The sequence below is a fragment of the Vanacampus margaritifer genome, chromosome 1 (genome assembly GCF_051991255.1).
Source record: "Vanacampus margaritifer isolate UIUO_Vmar chromosome 1, RoL_Vmar_1.0, whole genome shotgun sequence".
Lineage (NCBI taxonomy): Eukaryota > Metazoa > Chordata > Actinopteri > Syngnathiformes > Syngnathidae > Vanacampus > Vanacampus margaritifer.
This window is the reverse complement of record NC_135432.1, coordinates 45,719,221-45,745,558: the sequence shown is the minus strand read 5'-3', so window position 1 is coordinate 45,745,558 and position 26,338 is coordinate 45,719,221. Positions and strand designations below refer to the sequence as shown.

The 26,338-nt window shown below is 39.8% G+C and overlaps 1 protein-coding gene across 2 annotated transcripts in view; it reads left to right on the top strand.

Moving 5' to 3' along the window:
- The window catches only part of clmna (calmin a), a 74,852-nt gene extending 49,557 nt beyond the window's left edge, over positions 1-25,295 (top strand). Inside the window, exons 11-13 of one of the 2 annotated variants that reach the window (XR_013293498.1) lie at positions 470-593; positions 19,980-20,052; positions 20,161-20,227. Coding sequence is in view for 1 of the 2 variants with exons in the window: in XM_077560983.1 (XP_077417109.1) it covers positions 19,980-20,052; positions 20,161-20,228; positions 23,762-23,885 (265 nt within the window). In the remaining variant the exon portion in view is untranslated. Of the gene's footprint in view, positions 1-469; positions 594-19,979; positions 20,053-20,160; positions 20,229-23,761 lie in introns of those variants that run through there. The other variant, XM_077560983.1, reaches the window with a different exon arrangement.
- Positions 25,296-26,338: the final 1,043 nt, after the last annotated feature.

Below are 26,338 nucleotides of genomic sequence, written 5' to 3'. Positions count from 1 at the left end.
AGCAACAACACACACACACACCACATGACATCTGCTATGGCGCCTACACACCAGCTCCTTAATTATTACTTAATAATTACAAATAGCAATGTCATCAACAAATAATAGATGAGGAGCAGCAATAATAATAAAAAAAAAAAATCTAAAAGCCCGCCACTCAGTGTTCACGAATCATGTTGGTCTATTGGATCTTTCTTCACTTTCAAGATGTCCCCGAGTAAAGTATCAAATAAATGCAAGTCCATTGTCATTGTAACAAAAAAAATTTAGCAAAAAAAAGAAAAATCTAAAGTAATCCACAATCGAGTTATTGAAGTGTCCATAAGATCAAAAGACTCTATTGATGACAGCCCTTCTTTAGTCAGCCTCAGCCTCCTGCAGCAAACAAATCTTTGTAATAGGCCGGTCCAGGCAGTTAGTACGGGTTTTTATCCGTACTTGACGGACAAATCCTCTTCTGTCCGGAAAGGTTTCGACAACTCTTCCCATCGGCCATGCATTTCTAGGCACTGTGCTGTCCACGATGAGCACAAGATCTTCAACGTCAATGTTCCTTCTTGCTCCTGTCCATCTCTGCCTCGTCTGCAGCTGGGGTAAGTATTCTTTCACCCATCTTTTCCAGAACAGATTGGACATATATTAGACTTGTTTCCTTTTTTCTTTTTCTTTTTTTTTCTTTTCTCTCGGAGAACTTGACTAGACTTGTTTCCATCTTCTGGGTGTATACGTGTCTGCCTGTTGGAAGACTCCTAGTGGTAAGGATGGTAAGGTTTTTAACAGCAGCAGGTGATTTGGAGTCAATGCTTCCAGGTTGTTCACATCCATAGAGGCCTTAGTGATAGGCCGGCCATTGATAATAGCCTCAGCCTCACAAATTCCTTTTTTGCAGCATGACATCCATAATCTGCTTTCTGTTCCACTGCTCAATAGCAATCCTCAGTTCGCACTCTGCACCTATTAAGTTGGTGCCATTATCAGAGCGGAGTTCCCGAATTTGGCCTATTCTGGAGTACATTAATAAAAAAGGCAGTATCCTGTGATGGTGCGATCTCAAGATGGATTGCTCTGATTGCCAGGCAGGTAAAAATCACTCCATATCTCTTAAACACACTTCTTCTGCTCTTTACTTCAAATGGCCCGAAGTAATCTACACCAACACGAGTGAATGGTGGTTCATCAGGCACGATTCTTTCAAGGGGTAAGTCAGCCATCTGCTGGCGAACAGGAACAGCATTTAGGCGGCGACAGGTAGTACTTGGATAGCACCTTTCGTATAGCTGTCGTTACACCAGTTATCCAGTATCTTTCTCTCAACTTTGATAACATGTAGTTGCGACCACCATGTCCCACTTGTTGATCTATGTGTCAAAGGAGAAGCTTTGAAACATGAAGATCCTTTGACAAAATCACAGGATGCTTCACCTCCATTGGCATAGATGATCTGATGAGTCGACCACCAACCCTGAGAACTCCATCTTGAAGTTGTGGGCAGAGCTTTCGATCTTAATTGGCCGACCTTTCTCCAAATTGGCTACTTCCTCAGGGAATCGTTTCCGCTGGCAGTATTTGACAATAGCCAGCTCAGCCTGGTCCAACTCCTCCACCTTAAGACTCTTGGCTATGGTGCTCCTTTTAAACTTGGTCATATTCTCTCCCTGTTCCTTCCTGAGGAAGTCTGACTGTCCCACAGTCAGAAGTAATTGTCTCCTCTTCTTCGCGCAGGACAAAAGACAGTCTTTTATTCTCAGGATCCAAGCCACGGATCTCTTATAACGTGTCCAGGAGGAAAAACATTGGAGCAGTTACAAAACCGGCTCTGCATTTGCCTGTATTAGACTAACTACGGCCGCTTTCTTGACCTCAGGATTTTCAGGGGAAAGTTGACTGTTTTGTGAACTGACAGGCCACTCATTATCAGGCTTTAACAGGAAGTGTTGACCTGAAAGCCACGTTGGATGTTTGACAAAGGCCTCAACTTTCACCCCTCTGGAGGCAATGTCTGCTGGATTGTTTGCAGTGTCGACCTACCTCCACTGTGTGGTACAAGAAGCCTTGAGGATTTGTGAGACCCAGTTAGCCACAAATACTTAATAAGGTGAGGTCTCATTCCTGATGTACTTAAGGACAGATTCACTGTCCGTCCAAAATACAGAATCCACAAGGTCCATCAGCAGTTCCTTTCTCCAGAGGACATCCATGCGGCTGGCCATAGTTGCAGCTATTAGCTCCATCCTGGAAATAGTTACAAGTTTTAGCGGAGCAACTCGAGATTTCCCCATCACAAAAGCACAGTGTACGTCAGAGTTCTTGTTCGTTGACACCAGACTGTTCCGTATCCATGCTCGCTAGCATCACAAAAGTGGTGCAGCTGGGCTGCACTGGTTTCTCCAAACTGAGGCGGTTTCAGTCACCTGTTAACATCCAACTTGTCCAGCATATGGAGTTTCTGTGTCAGTTTCAGCGATGCCCTGGCAACTGATTCGGGAGTACGGTTTTGTCCCAGCCCATTTCTCTCCTACACAGGTCTCTCAGGATTTTTTGGGCTGTCAAAATCACAGGGCTCAGCATTCCAAGAGGATCATAAATGGAAGCTATGGTGGATAGCATTCCTCTTCTGGTCAGCAGGCTGTCCTTAATCTTAACCTTGAACTGAAATGAGTCAGATTGACCATTTAAGTCCAAGCACTCTTTGCACAGGCAGAGCGTCTAATTCCATGTCCAGCTGCTCATTCCCTTTCGCTCTCAGTGTCACAGGGATGGTTTCCAACATACTTGTTCTATTGCTGATCCATTTTGTGAGAGAAAATCCTCCCTTGGAGCATAAAGAGACCAGTTCCCGATGTAATGACGCAGCTTCTTCCTCTGTAGATATGCAAACAAGGCAGTCATCAACATAAAAAAAGTGACGCATCTTGTGTACCGTTTGCTGACTATAGTGATGCCCATAGTCATCTGCACACTTTCGGAGGGCATAGTTGGCAGAACTGGGATATGATGTGGTTCCGAATATATGCACTCTCATTCGGTACTCAAGAGGTTGCTCCTCCAAATTTCCATCTTGCCACTAGAGCAGAGGTGGGCAATCTCGATCCTCGAGGGCCGGAGTTCTGCAGGTGTTGTAGGTTTCTCACTTCCAACACAAGCTGATTCCAATCAACAGGATCGTTATCAGGCTTATGCAGAGCTTGCTGATGAGCTGATCATATATCAGCTGTGTTGGAGAAGGGCAACACGCAAAACCTGCAGGACTGCGGCCCTCGATGCCCACCTCTGCACTAGAGAAATCTGAGCAAATCTGTGTCATCAGGGGTTACTCTTACTTGGTGAAGCATGTACTCAATGTCACCCATTATCACCACAGGTTCCTTTCTGAAGCGGGCCACCACGCCGATCAAGGAACTTGTTAAATCAGGGCCTTGGAGAAGTTGCGCGTTCAGTGACGTTCCTTGGTAACTTGCTCCACAGTCAAACACAACCCTCAGTTTTGCTTTGGTGGGATGTTAGACTTTGTGGTGTGGAATATACCACACCTTTCCATTAGCACGGTTCTGGTCCTCTTCAGGCACCTTCTCAGCATAGCATTTAACAAAAAGAATGTTCATAAATGTCACACAGTCTTCGTAGAATGTTGTGTTCTTCTGAAGCCTCCGTCTGAGCTGTTGTAAACGATGCTCCACCATTTTTCTGTTATCAGGCATGCAGATGGTGTTTCGTTTTAATGGAAGGCTGAGCTGGTATTGGCCATTTACTTGTTTTACAGTTCTGTTTACTTATTCCAGAAAACACTGATCGTCTCTTGACATGGGAGGTTGGTCATCCAAAGCGTTCTCGGGGAAGTCATTCTTGAATTGTTGCCAAAGCTCCTCTAGGATCACAACAGAGATCCTGTTGCCAGCAACTTGTGGTTGTTTACTGTCTCTTTCATTGCTGCTTCATAGAGGTAGGTCCATTCACTGTCCATCCCAGTATAGTCCTTGTGGCAAACAGTCCTCCATCTACATATGACACCACTTCCAATGGCTCTTGGGACATTACTTCCAATCAGGAGCTCAATTCCTGCATCGATTTGCAGTAGGTGAATGTGTTTTAGATGAGGCCATTTTTGAATATCCCTTTTTGTGGGAATATTTATTTTGTACACTGGCATGGATTCCTGTGTGTAAACTTTGGGCAACTCAATAAATGTGTCCCCGTGTAGCGCAGCCACCTCCAATCCCAACACTGTATTGCTGCTCACAATTTTTTGCTGACCCATAGTGCGTAACATAATGCGTCCTTTCCTGCCTGTGAGTTGCAATTTTCCATTGCAAAACATCGCTGTGCTCCCTTAATCCAGAAAAGCATAAGTGGTAACAATTTTGCATCCTTTTCTTGATTTCAACCGGACAGGCACGATTGGCAGTTTACAGCCTTGCTCTCCAGCCCCTGTAAGATCGCTTGACACCAGCCGATCGACACCAACCTCCACCTCTCTTTTAACATGCTCTGACTCCTTCTCTCTGTGGAGTAAAGTCGGGTGTTTCAGGCTGCACTTTGAACAAGAAATCCTTTTGTGACAATGCTTACTACAAACAGCCAAAGCAAATGCCATTTTCCTTTAAGAATTAAATTTTTTCTTTTTTCTTTTTCTCCAGAAAAAAAAAAGAATTCAATTTTCTTCTCATGCTATTCTACCCAACAGTACACACGTGACTAGGGTGTGTCCTGCACCACCAAAAAAATGCATGTATTAATTTTGGGCGTTTTGATTTCTTTAACTGTCTTCACAGGTTGAGGTTTTTTATCCACACGTCCAACGGTGGTGGCAAAGCTCGTTCTTTTAGAATGAGGTTGTAGACTTTGTTTGTACATTCCTTTATTTGTCATTGTAGGAGAGTCTTGTATATTGCCAAAAACAGGATCTGATAGCATTCTGACTTTCACTTGTAGATCACAAGCTTGGCTTCTCCATTTGTCTCTGAGCTTGTATGGAAACTTGTTTATGATGTATAACATATTTGAAGGCATGTCCAAATCATGGATATATTATACATCTTCCATAACGTTACAGCATCCTCTGAGAAATAAACTGTAGTCTTGTAGTTCCTTCACATCTTCTGGTTTTATTGCAGATCATGAAAGCAATCTTTTGTTCATTACCGAACTGCTCTTTCAGTAATGTTTTGGCTTTTGGATAGCCGTAAACTGGGTCTATGTATTGACAGCTTCTCACAAGTTGTTTTGCATGTCCTTTAGTATGCTGTTCCAAATAGACAATCTGAATTATTTGTTGTGTTTTGTTCCACTCCATTTTCAAATGCCTTCATAAATGTGTGATATTGCAATGGTTCTCCATCAAATACTGGGATCCCTCGCTTTGGTAAAGCTGCGAGACTTTGCTGTTGTATAAGCAGAGTTATTTCATTTTGCTTCCTCATAATGCCAAGATCATCATTTCCCACATTACGTGTATTTGTATTTGAGATGGGTTGTTGAGGAAAATACTGAGTGTTAGTTGGTTCTGTTTTGAACACAGGTTGATGAACTTTGTTGTATGAGGATGTTTTATCCATCACAGTGGGTTGAATCGTTTTCCATCATTGTTTGTTATTTTCCGTTTCGCACCAGTTGCTGGATGGAATTTATCTGCATTCGCGTTGAGTTGCTGCTGAGACTTGGCTTTTTCCAAATATGAATTCATTCCATCCAAAGCCTTTATTGAGCTTTTACTGCTTGCTGTACTTTGTGTTTTGAGTATGTTTAATATTTCCATTTTCTCCACAATTTCAGTATTTAGTTGTAATTGTTCCTTCCTTTTGCGTAATTGTTGTTCCTCTTCTTCCAGGGTATGTTTCTCATCCAAAAGTATTTGTCTTGTGGCTAAAGCAGCCAGCTCAGCTTCAGCTCTTAAACGTGCAGATGAAGTTGTAGAGCGCATACTTCGGGAGGTTTTATGGGATCCAATATTGGAAATACTGTCACTTGGTTTTATGTCATCTTCATTTGCATCACAAACATTTGATGCAGGTTGCTTTGTTTTATTTGTTCAACAACTGTTTGTTCCACAATAAACTTTGTCTCATTAATTTCAGTTGTTTCCTGTTGTTCAGTTTCTTGTATCCAGCGTCTTGTTTCATTTTGAAATGTTTGAGTATATTTCATTACACTTGACAACCATTCGACTTGTTTGTCCACCTCATCCCGTGGCAGTAGTGGCAACAATTCATTATGAACACTGTAAGCACATTCACAAAGTTTATTCAATGTCCCCAATAATTATTTTAAGTGGAATTAATTTTCCTCTTGTCTCATGAGCTCTTTCATGTCTGGTATCAATCCTTTTATTTTATTTACAAATCCTTTGCGTTTATTTTGCAATGTTTCCAACTTGTGTTCAAATGCTTTTTCTCCTTTTTCCCGTTTCCATTTCAGAACATGAGGTTCCACCACTTACACTATTTGTTTGACTCATTTTGTCCTCCTTTTTATTCAGCTTTCCAAAAATGTGTCAAATGAATGCACAGTGTGTGATGTAAGGGCACTTCATTCCAAAAAAACAGCAGTCATCATCATCATCATCAGTATCAATTAACTATTTTCAAACTCCAATTGCATCGCATTATTTAATCCACAACAGCGGACTTCACTCAAGCGCACGCATGGCAATCACCAGGACAACTTTATCCGATGATCATTTATTCATTCAGCTGCTCTCCAGCAGGAAGACACTCCAACATTTCATGCCCACAACTCGGATTCCTTATCCACAGGCAAACAAGAAGCAGGTGGCTTACCTGTTCTTCTCAAAGTAGCGTTTGGGTGTGGCGCAGCGCTGCGCGTGAGCGGCGTGACTGCGTGACAAGCGGTGGCACTTGTCCGGGCTCATTCGTCGCTTGATTGGCATCAATGGCTTTCCTTAAATGCCATTTTTTTGTTGACAAAAATGTAGCAACTCCAAGCTTCCTTATCGCTTCCGAGAGAGAGACGGTGGGTCCTGTACTTGCTAAGGCGCTGTGTCGCAATGTCGGCTTGTCAAAAGAGGCACGAGTCTTGAATGCTCTTTGTTTAGTTTAATCCGCCTTTCACGATCACACACAACTTGAATGGTGGAGCAATGCCATGCGGATCAACATTTCATGTGCCATGCGGATCAACATTTCATGTGCCATGCGGATCAACATTTCATGTGCCATGCGGATCAACATTTCATGTGCCATGCGGATCAACATTTCATGTGCCCTGCGTTTGTGCCATCATGCGGTCAACAAAAAATACGGCTACCCAGCTCGACTCAATCACACGTACTACCGAGAAGCGCGTCTATTTGAAGCATACATCACCTGTCATGTGACCCCAACCACAAACACACACACACACACACACCACGTGACATATGCTATAGCGCCTGCATGAATTCCTCAAATTTCAAAAGTTTCTGTATTTTTTGTTTACCGGTATTTGAAAATGATTGACTAAACAGCCTAATAAATATTCAAATCAAAGCTTTTGATCACAAAAAAACTATTTTTCAAAAAAGTTTTTATAAACTCAGAACATTTATGTGTATGAATAAATATTTACAGAACACTCTGAAAATTGAGATTCACTTCTTTTTTATCACAATAGTAAGGGAACTATTTAGAACATGTCTTTTTTTAATGACTCAGAACAGGAATCTTTTTGAGTATGAATATATATTTACAGAACAGTCTCAAAATGAATATTCACTGTTTTGATCACAATAGCAAATAAACTATTTACAGAACAAGTTTTTTTTTATATAAACTTGGGAAAATACTGCTGAATACAGTAGGAAATAATATACTATTATGTGAAATGAACAAAAGTTGTCATAGCAACACAGATTTCGTTTTTAATATTTTTTTAATGTTTAAATTTTTGCTACCTAACATTATTAAAGGGTGTTTGTTAAGCTGTGTGTTTAAAGCTTAATTTGAAATATTTACATTTTATGGACTGCAGTAGGGAATTTTTTTTGCATGTGTAGTGCTAAAACCATTAATTAAATTCAGGCAGGGAAATTGTAAATTCTGAATTAAAAGTATGTTTTGTCTAAAACAGTGTACAAAACAAAGTAGAGTATGCCCCTTAAAGGGTAAACAAAAATCTTCCCCAACTTCAATCTTTAATGGCACACTTGTTTTCTATTTCAACAAATCAGGTGTCCACTGATGGAACTTAAATAAGCCTAAATTACAGTATACAAAATAGAAATTCTCCTTTGACAAACACAAAATACTCTCTCTTACATTTACAACAAAAGCAACTGAAACATTCTTAAACAAATCAAGAGGCTATTTATTAAATAAATAAAATACACCATTATTATATATTTTTTTTAAAGTTCTACAAAAACATGTAGGCCTACATTCAATCAAAACCCTGCTTTGGGCAAAACATTCTGTTATAAGGAAAGAGAACTTGCTCCATGTGGTCATCAGACATTCTGCTACTAGATGAGGTATGTTTCCACCATAACTTAAGAGGCGTTCAACTGGAGCACTGGAAGGTAGGGTAGTAGTGTACTTCATAAAAAGCTGTTTAACCAAAGTAAATGCATTTAGAGAAACCATGCTCTTCACATTATTATTCAAGAACCGCTGAACTTCTTCCTCTGCTGTGCTTCTGTCAGCGTTAGTCTTCCCAAACACGGAAAAAATTGTCATCTGATCCATCAGTCTCATTGATAGTGTTCACTGCAGCTGTAGGAGATGCTCTAGATTCCAAAGAGGCTACCTTGTGAAACAATATGTTGTGCATATCTTGTTTCTTCTCAACTGGAAGCCAACACATGCGAAATTTTGGCATAGTAGTTGTTGCCATTTTTGCATCATGGCTACTCAGCATGGCACCAAAGCGACAATGAATTGCATCAATGACTGCAGAAATTAAGTTTGCTGTGTACGCCACCTGTGGAAGTTTCTCAGAGAGTTTAGATTTGAGGCTCAAGATTGTTGGAATGAGGAACCCAAGATAGCACTTTTGCTCTCCCTGCAGAAGATCAATGGATTGAGCATGAGGCTGTAAAACTGTAAAACAGGTACATATTCTCTGAGAAAAGTTATCTCATGAGGGTTCAGCCTCGCCACGCCCAATCTTGAGGAGAGGTCACCCAGCTGATCTTCTTCAAGTCCAGTCAGTTTGGCAATAGCCATGTACTCAGAGCTCCATTTTGTGATACATGGAACAGTCACCCTCATGCTTGCAATATCCTGTACAACTTCTGCAGCTGCTGATGAGCGATGTGCTTTGTTCCATTTAGAAGCACATTTTCCCACTGCACTTGGGTAAATTTTACGGGACAGCCCTTTTGATGCTGCTTTATCCACTTCATTAGTGGCAATCAGGTTTAGTGTGTTCGCTGCACATCGTTGATGAGGGGACAGGAATAATTGAAGGTCCTCATTTCCCTCCGTCTCCAATACCGTATCCATATACAAAAACCTTCTCCATCATCAAATTCATCTGATGCTTCCTCTTCAGTTGTTTCAAATTCACGGAAAGCCTTTACAAATTACTTCCATTGTCAGTAACTGTGGCCCTTACTTTGGATTGCAACTTGTAGTCTGCATGTATTTCACAGCAAGGACATCAAAGGTATGCCTTCCCTTTACTCATGCACAGGCTCGTCCTGCCGACTTCCTTTCCAAAGTGCCCTTCTCGATCCAGTTGCATGTCATACCAAAAAACTTCTGTTATGTGCCGTCCATAAGTCTGCTGTTGTGCAAACACGTCACTTTATCAAGTGTTAAAGTCAAATTATCTTTCATGGCAGCAAATTCACTTTCAATATTCAGCACTAGCATCTTTCTGCACATGACTTTTTCCCCCACCACTGATTCCCGCTATAAGCTTTTTTAAATGAAGGTTGCTCAACCAAGGAGAAAGGCTAAACATCATCGATCACAAAGTCAAATATAAGTCCACTAATAGCACTCTGGGTTGTCCTGTGTCCAAGTTCAAGTTTTACTTGTTTTAATGGAGGATGATAGACCTCTTGCTCTTCTCCTTTTTCAGAGGCACCAGGCTGTTCATTTATCTCAGATGGACTGGTGTCTTCCTTGGTCACAAGCAAGCGTCTTGGGTGCTTTCTCTACAAAAACACAAAGCACAAATTAAAAATTAAAACAACTACAGAGTATGCATAATCAATTCAGTATTTCACTAACTAACGATAGAAACAATAACAATAACCATCGTCATTAAAAATATTAGTCACTAGTGTTATAAGAGCTAAAGAGGTGACTCGCTTGTCCCAGCATACTATTTATTTATCTCTTGACCCTTTTTGACATTTTTTACTCAATATTTATTTATTAGTGGTGACCATTAATCAGCCAAATGCATCAGAGACAGTGATGGTGGAAGCTGTCAAAATGCCTAAAAACCTCCATTGATCTTAAATGTTCCATACATTGAACATATATAGTATTTCTCTGGTCTTTTCTGTCTAATCTTTAGTTAACCATGTAGCCAACAAGTTGCCTTAACATTTCAGTTATTTGTGTCATTGATGTAAGTACCGTATATCTCAATGCTACACCAACACTGGGACAGCCTAGCAGGCAGGCACCGACTTAATTGCCAACAAACACCGCTATTGTTTAACAAATACCTCCTAGCCCATTATATCAAATTCAAAACCACACAGTTTCAAAATATTTTTCATAGGTAGAAGCTTCGCTAACGGACAGTAACTTTAGCTAATATTAGCGATCTTACCTGTAAATGTTTCTTCAAATTTAAAGTTGAGTCTTTGTATTCCATTACTCCCAAAGCCTGAACATTCAATAAAAACACTATCGTTACTATGACATTCAATAAATATTAGCATACTTATATTTATGTGTCTCTTGCATTTTGTTATTTCCTGGTGTCACCATTACTTCCGCCATTGCTTCCGCCTTGCCAAGGAGGCGTGACTGTAGAAAGGGAGAACCTAGGGAGGTCGACTTCTATCTTCGTGAAAAGGGACCTGCAGCCCTTGTCTATAACCCTAACCTTACAGTTTACGGAGAATTGGGAAACTCCTTTGTCCGCGTTAACGCGCATTCCTAAGGGGGAGGAACGAGACGGGTGTAAGGGGCGGTATTGGAATTGGGCCTTACTTTGTTACACCAGCAGGACAGATTCCTAGGCAGGATGCCTAGATATGAACTTTTAGGACACTAAGATATAGAGGGACCATATTTGTTTCAAAATACTTTGAAAAATAAAACATTTTTCCATCATACAGTTTATGTAAAACTCTTTAGAGCATATGGCATTACGAGGGGACGTGTAGTGGAGGGACAATCCTTTCCAGAATTCAGTGACTCGCACCAAAATAGCCCAAATCTCCCAGGATGCCTCACAACACCAACAGGTGTGGTCGGTTAGAACCCTTGATTAAAGCAGGTCTGGCTGATTGGAGGGAGAAAATAACAAAGGAGCAGAGGAAGACTGAGGTGGTGGTGGAGAAGGAATGGAGGGACTTAAATAACGAAACCCACCCAACTTGGAGCAGAGTTGTTACTTTTAAGTAACATAGACTTTTCTTTTTTTGGAATGTTGTTTTGGCAGCCTGAGTTGAAATGTTTTTATCACTTGAAGGCTTCATCTTTATTTGAAAATAAACATTTGCGTAAACAGAATTTGTCTTGTCATTATGAATGTAAACATTTATCAATTAATATTAATTCAATGTTCTCATTGACCAGGGTCAATCCGCGTAAAGCTGCAGGCCCGGACAACATCACGGGACGAGTTCTCAAAGTTTGCACTGGAGAGCTAGCGGATGTCCTGACTGATATCTTTAAATGCCAATAGTATAAAAATGCACCTTAGTGGGGTTTTCTATAAATAATATGCATCCCCCGGCCTGTCTACAATCCAACCAGGTATGAAAAAAGTCCGTCCGCGACTTCTTTAGCTTTCTCCTTTTTTCTGTGTGCCTCAAATGGGCAGATTAAATTTCCGTGATTTAGTGATGTCAAAAAGACACTGAAGTGCACTCGACCCAGCCCCCTCGGGTTAGTAGCACCATCTCTGGTAAAGGTTTGTCACACCCACTGAAATTCGAAAAGCTAGCTGCTTCTTTCTTTTTCTCTCCCTGCTCGCCAATGGATCCGTGAAGAGGGCAAACAATTACCAGGAAAAAGTGCTCGCTTCCTTCGTCCCAAGTTTTTGAAAAGACAGTGGATTAATTTTATTTTTGAAGGATGTGTACCGACATAATTTCTCAAAGGACTGTTTTGTTAGTGAATGCCTGTTCAGAGCTAGATTTGCAACACGTTTAAACATAATGGATCGGTCTCAACAGTGAGACACGACTGCAAACGGGAGAGATGTAAGTTGAACATTTTTGATTTAGCCTTCCTTCCTATCCTTTCTAATAAGCGATGTGGACCTTCTACCATATTACTGGTGTATGTTTAGTGCCTGAAGTGGGATCTACATTTGTCATGTGGAGGTGTTTGGTTACAAGAGGTCAAATATGATATAGTAGACGGTGGTTGGATAATTTGAAGCGGTTGTGTATTGTTTTGTCAAGATACAAAGTAAAATGTTATGCCACTTTTCCATATATTAAAAATAGTTCTCAAATGTGTAAAATATATGTCCGTATTTTTATTTTCTTCTGCTCCCATGGTCAGTCGTTTCCCTTCACAACATAAGCACATAGCTACCATGACCTAAATCACTGCCTCTTTGAGCGAAAAGGGTATGACCTAGGCGTGGCCTAGTGCAGCTATTTACATAAAAGTGACACACCCCTAAAACAGGCTGTTATGAACAGAGCATTTTTGGGCTGATTTAGAGACAGCAAAAATATTAGATCCAAAATCAATTTTGACGAATGCATGTCACAGACATGTCTTTTACACATTTGAGAACTATTTTAGTAATTTTATTTTTATAATAGACTTTTAACATTTCCATCAGTCACGCAACGATCCCAATATGCTTCAAGGCCTCCACCATTGTTCCAGTGACCAAAAAGGCAGTTGTCAAGTCACACATCACAGCCTGCTTCCGTGCCTCATTTGATCCCTTCCAGTTTGCTTATCGCCCTAACTGCTCTACAGAGGATGCAATATCAACCACCTTGTACTCTGTCCTCTCTCATCTGGATCAGAAAAACACCTATGCCAGAATTCAGTATATTGACTTTTCAGTTCAGAGTTCAGCATTTAATACCATCATTCCCCTGAAATTGGTGAAGAAACTCCTTCAGATTGATCTAGACAATACCATCTGTCTCTGGATACTGGACTGAGAGACCTCAAACTGTTAATGTTGGAAACAACATATCCAGCCCCATCTCACTGGGCACAGGATCCCCCAAAGGATGTGTTCTCAGCCCTCTTCTCTTCACATTGCTGACACATGATTGTGTAACAAGACAAAAGGGTAATCAAATCATTAAGTTTGCAGATGATACCACAGCGGTGGGACTCACCTGGGAAAACGAGGAGTCAATGAACAGAACAGAAGTAAAAGAACTGGAGGACTGGTGTCACAAACATAATCTGTTGTGACGAGAGAGATGATGATTGACTTTCGTAAATCTATACTTGAGCACAAAGCCCTTTGTATCAGTGGTCGCATAGTGGAGAGAGCAGAAACTATCAAGTTCCTTGGACTGCAGATCTCCCAGGACCTGGGCTGGAGCAATAACACTACAGTCATCACCAAACGGGCCCAACAGAGATTGCATTTCCTAAGGAAATTGAGACAGACTTTCCTTCCCTCCAACGTTCTTAGAACCTTCTACAGGGGCGTGGTTGAAAGCGTTCCGACATACTGCATATCAACGTGGTATTCCAGCTGCAGTGTGTCAGACAAAAAAGCCCTACAGAGGATAGGTGAGAGGAGCAAAACAGGTGATTGGAGGGTTACTCCCCTCTGTAGAAGAGCTATTTCAGAGCCACTGTAGGAGGAGGGGGTTGACCTTCATCAGGGACCCATCACACCCACTGCACAAGTACTTTGAACTACTGCCATCAGGCAAAAGATACAGAAGCCTGCGAAGCAGAACCACCAGGATGGCGAACAGCTTCCATCCACAAGCTGTCAGACTCCAAAACTGCTAACCACTGCATTATGTCCACCCTTTAATCACTGCTATTTATTACTTATTGATTAGACTTCATATATGTATTCCACTGTCATTACTCTGCATGGTGTATAGGGGTGGTGTGTGTATGTATGAGCTGGTGGGGGAGTCTGAATGAGTTTCAGTTTATTAGAGTTTATCTTATATGGTATTGCAATGTTGATTGATCTTATTATAGATTGGTACATTGCTGTTTTACTCTTTTATGCTTTTATTGATTTGATATTAACACCCGTATATGAGCCTCCATATTTTCCAAACAGAAAACAAAAAACAAGAAACAACCCTCCACCCCCTTCCAACCCACACACACACATACAAAAAAAAATTGTTACCGTCTTCGGAAAAGTAAGTGTATGGGAGCAATGGTGATAGCTTCACCAATGCTGAACCAGAATTAAACTCCACAACGTGATAATCAAATTCAGTTCCAGTTTTCTCAATAACGACATTCTGCCTTATATTGCCATACTGTGCAAGAAAATCAGTTACTTCTTCGCACAAAGACCACTTGCTCCATCGACAAGTACTGCATTTGGAATTTTTATTTCAAGGTTATCAAAAACCTCCATGATGAGAAACACTGAACCGGTGAAAATGAATATCAGTAATATTTACTGCACAACTGCCCCCCTGAATAGCTCACCAAGAAATGTAACAATTGTTTGAGCAATGCTAGGTTATTGTAATGGGTGCGTCGTAACGTAACTGGGCTATATCAGATTATTCTAGATTTGGCTACTAGAGGGCAGAGGCAGTAATTAAAGACAAGATCCAAATGTTTGATTCAGGTGGACAATGTATTGACAAATTGTGATGAAAATAAACAAAATAAAGTAAGCCAAAACATTATTTACAGAACTGCAGTCATTACAAGTTCACACAATAATATGCACGATCACAGTAGTGTTAATTTTATCTGCCATTTTTAAATTTAGTCTCAGTTTTAGTCTAGTTTCAATCATGCTTGTTCGTTTTTATCATAGCTAGTCAACCTCATCCGTTTTTATTTAGGAAATTTTTAGTCGACTATAAATCTAGCATTTTAGTCTTTATTTTAGTCCAAGAAAACATAATTTTATTTGTCTAGTTTTAGTCAACAAAAACTGTCAATGTTTTAGTCTAATTTTAGTCAGGACAATCATTTAACCCATATTTTTTTTTCCAGCAGTTTTTTGAACATTTCAGATCTAAAACTATATCACATAAAATGTTTTTTCATCTTTTTGATGAAAAACTTCACACTCATCACAGTATATCAACAAGTGGCTACTATGGCACCATGCTATGAGCTATTAGGTTAGCCAGCATTAGTTAGCGGTCGGATTAACATTATTGTTAGAACGTTATAGCCGTTGGATTAATGTTAACCTTATGTTATTTTACGTACTATAATTTACTTTTTTTTTAGCCTTTCACTGTGAATCCACCTCCTGTCTGTCCCATGTGTTTGTCCTTGTTGCATTCACTAGCTGCAGATTTGAAAGGGGGGGTTTCACCATGTGTGACATGACAGTGTCACAGTGACAAGATTTTACTAAATCATCTAATTTTCGTCTCGTTTTTTTCATGAACTAAAACGTCCATAAATTTTTGTCCGTTTTTTGTTAAGTGAAGTACATTTTCATGTCGTCTTCATTAGTCGACAAAATACCTTCTGATTTAGTCCCAGTTATTGTTTATTAATGAGAGGTTTTACTCTAGTCTAGTTTTAGTCCGGTGAAAAATGTGTGTTGACAAATTTATTTTTGTTTAGTTTTCGTTGAGGAAATTAACACTAGATCACAGTCAACAAAATGATACGTTTCTCCCTTGATCCAAGAGATCTCTTGCTGTGAGCTCATACGAGCGCGACTGTCCTTTGGGGTATGAGTTGCCTTGATTGTTGTACCAATGCGCAGATATCCAGAGAGGAAGGTTGAGTTATGGCAGCGCTCAATGTGAATAGTTGGGAGAGAGAAGAAACAGTTCTAAAACTGTAGCCTCCTACCAGACCCTGGCCCCACGTCAAGAGTTGACTGACAGAGGGCATTCTTAGGCTCCTGGCTTATGTTTGTAGTTTACCATCAATGGAGTTGGAGTCAGGACACCTGGCCTGATAGAATCAAACAACCCCATCACAGTCATGATCTAATATGATAATATTAGGCTAGCAATAGCAATCACCTGTTTTATTGTCCACTTCTCGTCAACTGGTGAAGAGACTTTTATTTGTGTCCTGAGAAAGTTGCAGGCCAACTCAAATTCAGAGTTCAGAGCAGTTGTCTTGGTGAGGTCAATCAAAGGCTTCAACTTGCTGACATCCAAGAATGTGGCTTGCACAGGATCTAGGGCATTGAGTGCCTCTATCCAGGTCGAAATTTTTAATTTCCCCACATACTGAGTCAATGCAACTATAATAAATCCTATGTTGTTTCCGTTTCATCATTATGATCCACAGGTGTGTTGATTTTCTCAGGAACATAGTCAGCAAGGGAAGAGTTCTATGACTGTCTCTCATTTGATGGCCTTGTTTAGATGTCACAATATGCAAGGATTGGCAGGAATTCTGTCTCAGTGTGGATATTCTCAAGACGGGTGCATGCAACTGTTGAAGTAGACATAAGTAGAGACGTCAACTTAAATGTTGGTGTTGATTAAGAGCTGTTTTGGGAAATTATGAGCAATGTATGTAGTATGTACAATGATTTTGAATGATTTTGTTTTGTTCTGTCTCTGCACTGACTCCCACCAATACATGGGAAGAGGGAGTGGAGGTGTGGCTATATTGAAATACTGAAGGGGCGGATATTAGTTATTTGGTTATTTACTGATTTCTGCAAAATGAAAAAAATGGATGAAATTGAAAATGCATGCTAATATTATTTACCTGATACATAATGAAAGTTTTTATGAGTGAAAGATGAGCCATCCCGCTTGGATGATCCCTTTGAGGATGAACTGAAAATGTATGTGCTATATACTTAAAGGGGTACTCAACACCAAAATAACTTCTTTTTTTTGCTAATGAGCTGTATAAACGGGTGTCTACATGTCCATTATATTATTTTGACATTTTAGTGCATGTTTGTTGAGAGTTTGAATATGGGGCAAACATTGTCTGTGTACGCCATCTTCAGGTTAAACACTAGGATAAACATAATTTGGCTGTTGACTGAGACGAACGTCACTTCTTGAATCTGAAGTCGTTGCTATGCCACCGTGGTGTGTACATGCCCAACAGCCCTCCAGGCAACACCCCCTTTAATCCATCTGAGGGAGTAGCAATTGTGCCACTTGCTGTAGACTGTAAATGACATCACAGTTTGATGATCAATCAGGGCTCAGCTTCAGAAAGCTGGCGAGCCTTGATTGGTTATCTGAGCCCTGAGCAACTATGTGTGATTTTAGTCAGCAGTCAGTGGCAAAATGGCTGCTCCCTGAGATGGATAAAAGCAGGTGCATTTTGTTTCTTAACTCACATTCCACAAACACAATAACCCTAACCCAGACTATGATACCACATGTCTGCGCACATGTACTCATAAATTTTCGTGTTTTTAAATCGTGTTTTTTTATTTATTTTTTTTTTTTTTTTACATGAAGTGACGTAATGTTTATCTACAGACAAACGGGATTGAGCCATCATGACGTGAACAATTAATAATAATAGTAATAATAAATATAAAACCCTGCGAAATTTGTTCTAATATTTTCAGACTATCAATAGCAGATGTGTCCATAAATTCTGGTGGGCTAAAAACATTAGAAGAATATATATAAAATATATATTATATTGTACACGCTTTCATTCATAACGCCACCATCACGGACCGGTTGCGCACATAAACACGGTTTGGCTGTGTGTCCAAATGTACTTTTCCCCCTTTCTTTCTGAAGGAAGAATAGCCTATGTAACCTGAGATGCAGGAGTGCTATCCAAATTATGTCAATAGGTTACTTGATGACGCCATAGCCATTTTTTATAGCACAATATAGACCAGGAATAGGTTCAGCCGTGTTGTCACCTGCTCACCAAGGTCATCGTGACGACGCGTTGCACAAAATAGTCCAATATGACAGCGTACATGGTATGTCATCATTTTGACACATAAACAGCTTAAACCTTTTTTTTTTTCAGGGAGTCAGATCGCATTTATATTTTAATGTTCTTATAGCTTTAGCGACATCATGTTGCGTTTTGGAATGTGGAGGAATATCACCGGCTTGACTGTGCGTGAGCACATTGAGCACTTGAAAAATATGAAATACAAATTATTTGTATTTCATGTTTTACAAGTGCTCAATGTGCACACGTAAAAAAACAATAAAAAAAGAAAAGCCATGTTGCATTATTTCCTTCTCCATGTGCTGTATTCAGCAGTATCACATATTTTCAAATGTTTTTTCTGAGTTAAGAAAAAAACTTCCTTTTTTATTGTGATAAAATTATTTTTGTGATAAAAAACATTTTCAGACTGTTCAGTAAATATTTATTCATACACATACATTTTCTGAGTTTATTAAAAACAACTTTAAAAAAAATAGGTTTTACTTTTGTGGTCAAAAGCACTGATTTGAATCTCAATTAGGCTGTTTTGGCAATAGTTTTCAAATAAACAAAAATTATAGCAACTTTTGATTAATCCATATCAATTTCACACTTCTTTTTTTTAACATTTACTAGCTCAGTGGATTAGTAGTAGAGTGTCTGACACTGGGAGGTCGTGGGATCAATCCCCGGCCGGGTCGTACCAAAGACTATAAAAATGGGACCCATTGCTGCCCTGCTTGACACTCAGCATTAAGGGTTGGAATTGTGGGGTTAGATCACCATATGATTCCCGAGCGCGGCTACTGCTGCTGCTCATCGCTCCCTCAGGGGATGGGTCAAATGCGGACAAGAAATTACGTGGGTGTGACAATCAGTGAATCTTAAAAAAAAAAGAAGTTTTTTTTTTATCACGCCCACTTCTGGTTTAGGCCACGCCTCCGATGGTGGTTGATGGTTGAAGCACAGACCCACCAATTGTGTTTAGGCCAGGGAAGTGGAACACACTTGACTGCTGTGCTCACAAAGCCACTATCAGGACTTCAGAGGGATCTTGGTTCTTGATCCTGTCAATCAATTTGACATAATGACGTTGTGCATGCTTGTTCCTAGCTGCGCATGTGCACTTTGACCGTTTGTAGCATGTAGCTGGTGAGCTTCTGACTCACCCATTCATCGTTGTAGCCCCACCAATCCCACCACATATTTTAAAAATGGCTGAGAGCCGCAATAGGACATCCTTCTATGAAGCAAGACCTGATAACGATAAAGATGAGCCTGCACGTTCTCGACATTTGATAGGCGTTTCCCCCGGATGAGCAGGAGCGCTAGTAGGATGGTCTTCCGCATGCACAGTTTTTAAAAAGTGGCAAACGGAGGTTTGGCTTCTACTTTTCGAGAAAATTCTTGAATACACCTTTAAGGAGGGCAACAAGTACCCCAGGACACAACACCCCCTCACTGTCATAGTCACTTAACATATACTAAGCCTTTTAACTATATGTGCAATAATTTAGTTCCTTGTCTGACTCAAAGAAACACACAAGAATTCTAAAGTGCCTATACTGCTATGCAGTTGTGCAAATAGCATGTCAAGTCTATTCTATTCTATTCTATTATATTCTATATGCCTAAGGACCATGCAAACAATAGGGAATGAAAATTAAATGAATGGTCAGAAAATAATTGTTACATAGTCCAGAACAAGTCAATTCAAGTCAAAATAAGTACAAAAATATTTTACATGCATTGTTGTGATGTGTGACAGGTAAATAATCATGTGTGTTATTGTTCTGTATTATTCTGTTGCACTTACACATCTGCCTCAACAGATCTGAATTTTCCTTTCAGAGATGGCACCAGTCAGAATGAAACCCTAAACCCTCTAGTCCTTCGTCAAAGGAAGGGTATTAATTTCTCTCAGGTGAGACTAGTTAAATTTACTTACATTGGCTTTCACTCCTTTTTCTACTTTTTTTAGGCTGACTGCATTATAGTTACTTTAGAACATTTGTTTTTTTCCCTCTTCTAGTCGCAGAACACTCAGACGACCATGAGAGTGTTTTCCAGAAAATCTAATAATGGGGACTCTGAATTTTGGTAAGAACTGTTCCTTCACCCGTTTGTAATTAGAGTTCTGTGATCGGCACGGGTTGTTTCAATACCACGTTCAAACATAATGGTGTCCTATTTTGTGCTTCGCACCAAGGCATCTTAGGCCACTGTTGAATAATCAACTTTGAGCTCATATCGAGTGGGCTATTTTACTGTTCATAGACACCAGCAGTGAGGGACACCTTAATTAACTCATTCTCTCCCAGCCATTTTCACAGAAGCAATCCCCTTCACTCCCGGCTGTTTCACTGGATTTTGACTGATTTTGCAAGGCCCATATTGTGTTCTATTGCTATAAAAACATAGAACCTACCAAACGAAAGATTAGAGTCTCTTCTTTCATCAAGAAAAAAGTATATTTATGTGTTTCCATTTTGCAGCAATTAGCATTAGAATATACCTAAGTTTCATCATTATTCACAAATCTATTTGAAATTGTGAGTAAATGAGCTGTTTTTCAACATGGTTGGTCTCTTATGCTCTGCTGCCAACTGCTGGCCGTTTGTATTATAACTACCATTTCTTCAACCGTTCTTTTCAGTTGAGAGGCTGCATCAAAGCCTTCTTTATGCTCTTGCTTAAACAAAAAAAACCCCATAAAAAACGTATAAATATGTCTTTCGGACACTTAAAACATTTAGAATAGAACATATTTATACATTTTGGGAAGCAAATGAGCTAAGGATGAAGAAATGCCTGGAGGCAGCTGATGAATATCGGCAGGCTTTGGCAGTGGCTAAGGCCAGGCATGGGAGGAATTCAGCAAGGCCATAAAGAATGACTTCTCAATGGCTTGAAGAGAATTCTAGTCAGGATCAGTGGCAGAGAATAATGCATCAGCACTGTGTCTATGTACTGTTCTTCAATAAGTACAAGGGAGACAAGAGGAACCGTGCTACCACCCATTCACCCTACTGTCCGTCCCTTCCAAAGTTGTAACATCGGTGATCCTCAAACATCCACTGCCATATCTCGTCTCTAAGTGCCACCCACAACAAGCCGTTTTCACACTTAAACAATGTACAGCAGACTGCATCCTCGCCCTTCAGATCCTAGCTGAGCATAGGAGAGATTACCAACAGCCTTTCCTTGCCACATACATGGATCTGAAGGTGGCATTTGACTCGCTTGACCGTGAAGCCCTCTGGCTCCTGCTACAGGGCATCGGAATCCCTTAAGTAAATCACCATCTCAACCAACATCAGGAAGCGGTGGCTACAGCTGCCAGGCCATGTGGCCCGCCTAGAAGACTTGGTACCGGCCAAACAGCTCCTTACTGACGGCTGGCGTCATCCCTGAGGCCGTCCCAAGCTCAACTAGTTGTCCCAGTTGGCCGCCACCCGCACTCTTCCTACTTTTCCGCTGCTCGCCCACGACAGAGACGTGTTCCGTTTCCTGCGATCAGCTAACATTGGTCATACAAAGCCTTACCTTACCTTACTGTGTACAGTAGGACAGGGGCACTGCTGACCTCGACTCAGGATATTGTGGGAAAAGTACAGTGCTCACCTAACCTTACCACGCTAAATTATAGACACATCTTCCAATGAGAAAGCAGAATCTTTGGACTCCAACTTGGACTCTTCTTTTACTTGGACTGAGGGCGCATAGCTGCTTAAAAGTCTCCTTGCTGCAGAGCCCAGGGGTTGGATGGGATCCCTCAGGGTCAAGGCTATCTTAACTGATGTGATTCTCCAATATCGTATCGACAGTGCCACTGGATTGGCAGTGTTGCAGTTGAAACTGAACCTCCAATACCCCTTTTATGGCCTATGCTGAAGCTGCTGTCCCCTGTGGCACGATCACAAGGTGGAAGAAGAGGCACTGTTTCTTCCACATTTTCATTCTGATGTTATTATTATTGCTAATTGCTGCAAAATGGAAAGATGCAAATATACTTTTTTTTCCTGATGAAAGAAGATACTCTAATTTTATTGTTATTGCTAATTGCTGCAAAACGGAAACAGATGCCAAAATACTTTTTTCCTGATGAAAGAAGAGACTAATCTTTTTTTTGGTAGATTCCATGTTTTTATAGCAATAGAACAGAATATTCACTCTAATCTTTTTTTTTTTTTGGTAGATTCCATGTTTTAATAGCAATATAACAGAATATTCTGTGGACCTTGCAAAAACAGTAAAACAGGAGCGGGTTAATTCAGTGAAAATTGCTGGGAATGAATGAGTTAATCGGCTTAAACCTTTTTTCAGGTAGTCAGATGCCATTGATATTATAATGTTCATATAGCCTTATGCCCGTGCGTCAACATCTTGTTGAGGAATATCACCGGCTTGACTGCCCGCGCTGCCCATGATAGGCTGGGGCACATTAAGCACTTGTAATTTAAATACAATCTAGAAAATACATTCAACACATTTCTGCAAGATATTTTTTATTTTATTTTTTATTTTTAATATAATTTCAATGCATGTGCTGCTCCAAGGAGTCACACTTCTCCAAACAGAGCGAGCTCTGCCTCAACACAAGCATTTTTTAACCATAGTATATGGGCGTCAGAGTGAATTTATGAATGGGACCTTGGAAAGAACTTTGCTGACACGTTTTATGACAAATTACGATGAATTATGATGGGATTACGAGCAAATGTGCATGTTGGCAAAACAATGCGAATAACAACTACAAATAACTCGGAACACAAATGCGACATATTGGGACCAATTCTGAATCCTGTCGAACTCTGGCGAAACCCAAGTTTTGCAACGTTCGTCAACGCTCGCAACTTAGTGACCGAGTGACATTTCAAGCCCATTTGTTCTCATTGAACGTCATGATGCCGACTTTTTTTTTTCTTCATGTTTTTTTTTTTGTTTATGGTCGGTTGGCAAACTGATTTAGGCGCATTACCTCAACCTGGTTTGGAGTGCAGATACTGCAATGAACTCACACGTTTGTTATTTGAGTGTATGCAGCAAACTGTGACGTCCAAACCGAGACGGTTCTGGACGAATACAGTGTTCCCTCGTTTTCCGCTGGGGTTAGGTTCCAAAAAATATCCGCAATGAATGAAATAAGAAGAAGACGCAAAGAAGTTAGCTTTATATTTTGCATTTATCATAAATGTTTTTTAGGCTCTAAAACCCCTCACCACACAGTTTATACACTTTTCTCATCGAGGCATTTATATTTTCCTCACATTTCTTTCTTGTTTAAATATTCTCAATGTTCAAACCTTCATAAATGTTATAAAATAGGTACATTACTGTAAAAAAGGCATGTAAAATTGCACTAAAACAAAAAGTCAAAGCTGTGAAAAGTGAACCGTGTTATAGCAAGGGAACACTACATAAACCGTTACTTCCCTAGTGGCTTGTAATTAACAACACAACAGTAAGATTAAGAACCTGTTGGTTCACCGAAAAGCCCAAGTGTTTACCTCTTTCCCCAAACCACTATAGTTAAGTATTATACATGGAAGAAATGCTTCAGTTTGAGAAAACCTGTTAATCAATGAGTTATTACAAACTGTACATAACTTTCTGATTATATGCCTGTTTAGCTGGAGTGGGAGCTGGGAGCCTTATCTGCTGTTTGTTCTATGGCTGCTGCTCTACTGCTTATGGCTGTTGCCTCAAATGGACCTGAAGACTTTGCCTAGTCTGTTGTTCAATATCAACCACTGAAGACACTCAACCCTCTCACACACACAAACACACACTTTTTGTTTTTCATTTGTATTTATACCAATTGTTAACTGTACGCTTTACATTTTTAACCTTACTGCTCTAAGTGAATGCATCTGACACGCTTTTTTCATTATTGTCTTTCAAAATAATAAGCGGTTCAGATAGTGGATGTATGGATGTATGTATGGATGTATGTATGGATGGATGGTTGGATGGATGGATAACCTGTTAGACACTGCAGCTTTTCTTGCAAAATAATATCTCTAGTTTTGAGTTTTATTGTCATGAAATTTCTTGCATTTGCACAAAAAAATAATAAATTGTCACCATCCTTTAAGTCCTGGTGATAGCCTATGTAGTTCCAAATCACAATATTAAATAAATTATAAAGTATTACATGGATAAATTCTAATATTTTGAGACCATGCTGGGATTTCCTGCCTATTTTTACAAGCTACGTTACAAAATGATAATGAGAAATTGAGAAAGTTTTGTTGTTTGATTGTATATTGAAAAATGAGTTTCCAATTGTGATTATATATATGGCACGGTGGATGACTGGTTAGCGCATCCGCCTCCCAGTCCAGAGGACGTGATATTGAGTCCGGGCTTCGACCTTCCTGGGAGTTTGTATGTTCTCCCCGTGCTTGCGTGGGTTTTCTCCGGGTACTCCGATTTTCTTCAACATTCCAAAGTCATGCATGGTAGGTTAATTGAACACTCCAAATTGTCCATGATTGTGTGTGGATGGTTGTTCGTTTCTGTGTGCCCTGCGATTGATTGGCAACCAGTTCAAGGAGTGACCCGCCTACTGCCCGAAGCCAGCTGGGATAGGCTCCAGCGCCCCCCGTGACCCTTGTGAGGACTAAGCGGTTAAGAAAATGGATGGATGGATATATACAAGCACCTCCTGAAAACCTTTTTTTTCCCCATCACCCATTTATAAAGAAGTCCTCTAGTATTGAAGTAAGTGCTGGATCATTATAATTTTCTTCTGACTGGTGCCTTTCTCCTGAAATTGAGAGAGCATAAAACAGTGTGACAGAGTCTCAACTTGTCAAACGTAGAGTGTGAAAAGAAATTTAAAATTCTGAAAGAAAATATTTTGCAGTTTTAAGATATAATCCCGGATTTAATTGACCTTGATCAAACCAGGTTTTGTGAAAAACAGACAAACACAGGATAATGTAAGACGGGCTCTCCACCTTATTGATCATATGAGAAACAGTCATAAAGAATCTGCAGTTATAAGTCTCGACGCTGAAAAAACATTTGATTCAGTCCGATGGGAATATTTGTACTTGACTCTTGAAAGTTTTTGCTTTGAAAATCAAGTAATCAGATGTTTGAGGTCTTTGTACTGTTCCCCCGCAGCAAGCATGAAAATAAATGGGAATTTATCGAAAACTGTTGTATTTAACAGAGTTTGTCTACAAGGGTGTCTCATCAGCCCAATACTCTTTGCACTTTTTATTGAACCACTGCTACAGGCAATCAGAGAAGATAAAGATATAACCAGTGTAATGATCAGAGATACACAATATAAAATATGTGCCTACGGGGATGACATATTGCTAACTATTACCGACCCAAATGGAAGTTTATATAAGTTATTTTATATGCTGAAACTCTTTGGCTCATACTCAGGTTACAAATTAAACCTACACAAAACACAAACTTTGACCTAACTACACACCACAGAGAGACATTCACAGGATGAATACATTTTATTTGAAAAACAAAGTAATCATATATCTAGGAGTACAGATACCTAATAATTTATCTAAAATCTTTGATTCTAATTACGCTCCACTAACGGCTATTATAAAAGCAGATTTAAATTGTTGGTCATTACTCCCAATTAATATGTATAATTGTATAGATATTATTATAATGTACATACTACCCAGGCTTCTCTTTCTTTTTAAATTCCTTCCCGTGGAAATACCACATAAACAATTTAATGAGTGGAATAGAATAATTTCAAATGTTATCTGGGATGTTATCTGGGATAAAGTAAGACCAAGGGTTAGATTACAAACATCCTAACAAACAAGAGGACTTCAGACATTTTACAACTTTCCTTAAATACATGTATAAATTATATGCTTAATGATGTTTACAGGAGGAAACTTGTATATTTTTTAATTAAAGAATTATAACTGCAATTCAACAAAAGGTGCCTCTGCCAAATTTAATATTGGAGTCTAAGGAACTGAGCGATAAAAGAAAAAGGGGTCTTCAAAGGAGCACATACTGTCTACTTGATATTTTTAATTTCTTTAAATTTTTTAATCGTTAAAAAATAGTGACACCCCGCCACACACACCCCACCCCCCGCCCCTATACTAACTCTTGTCTAATCTGTACGTATACCATATAGTTTATAGAGTAGTCTGCTCGCGAGATGGAAGGAGCAAGATGGCCGCCCTGTGACTTCAACGGCATGC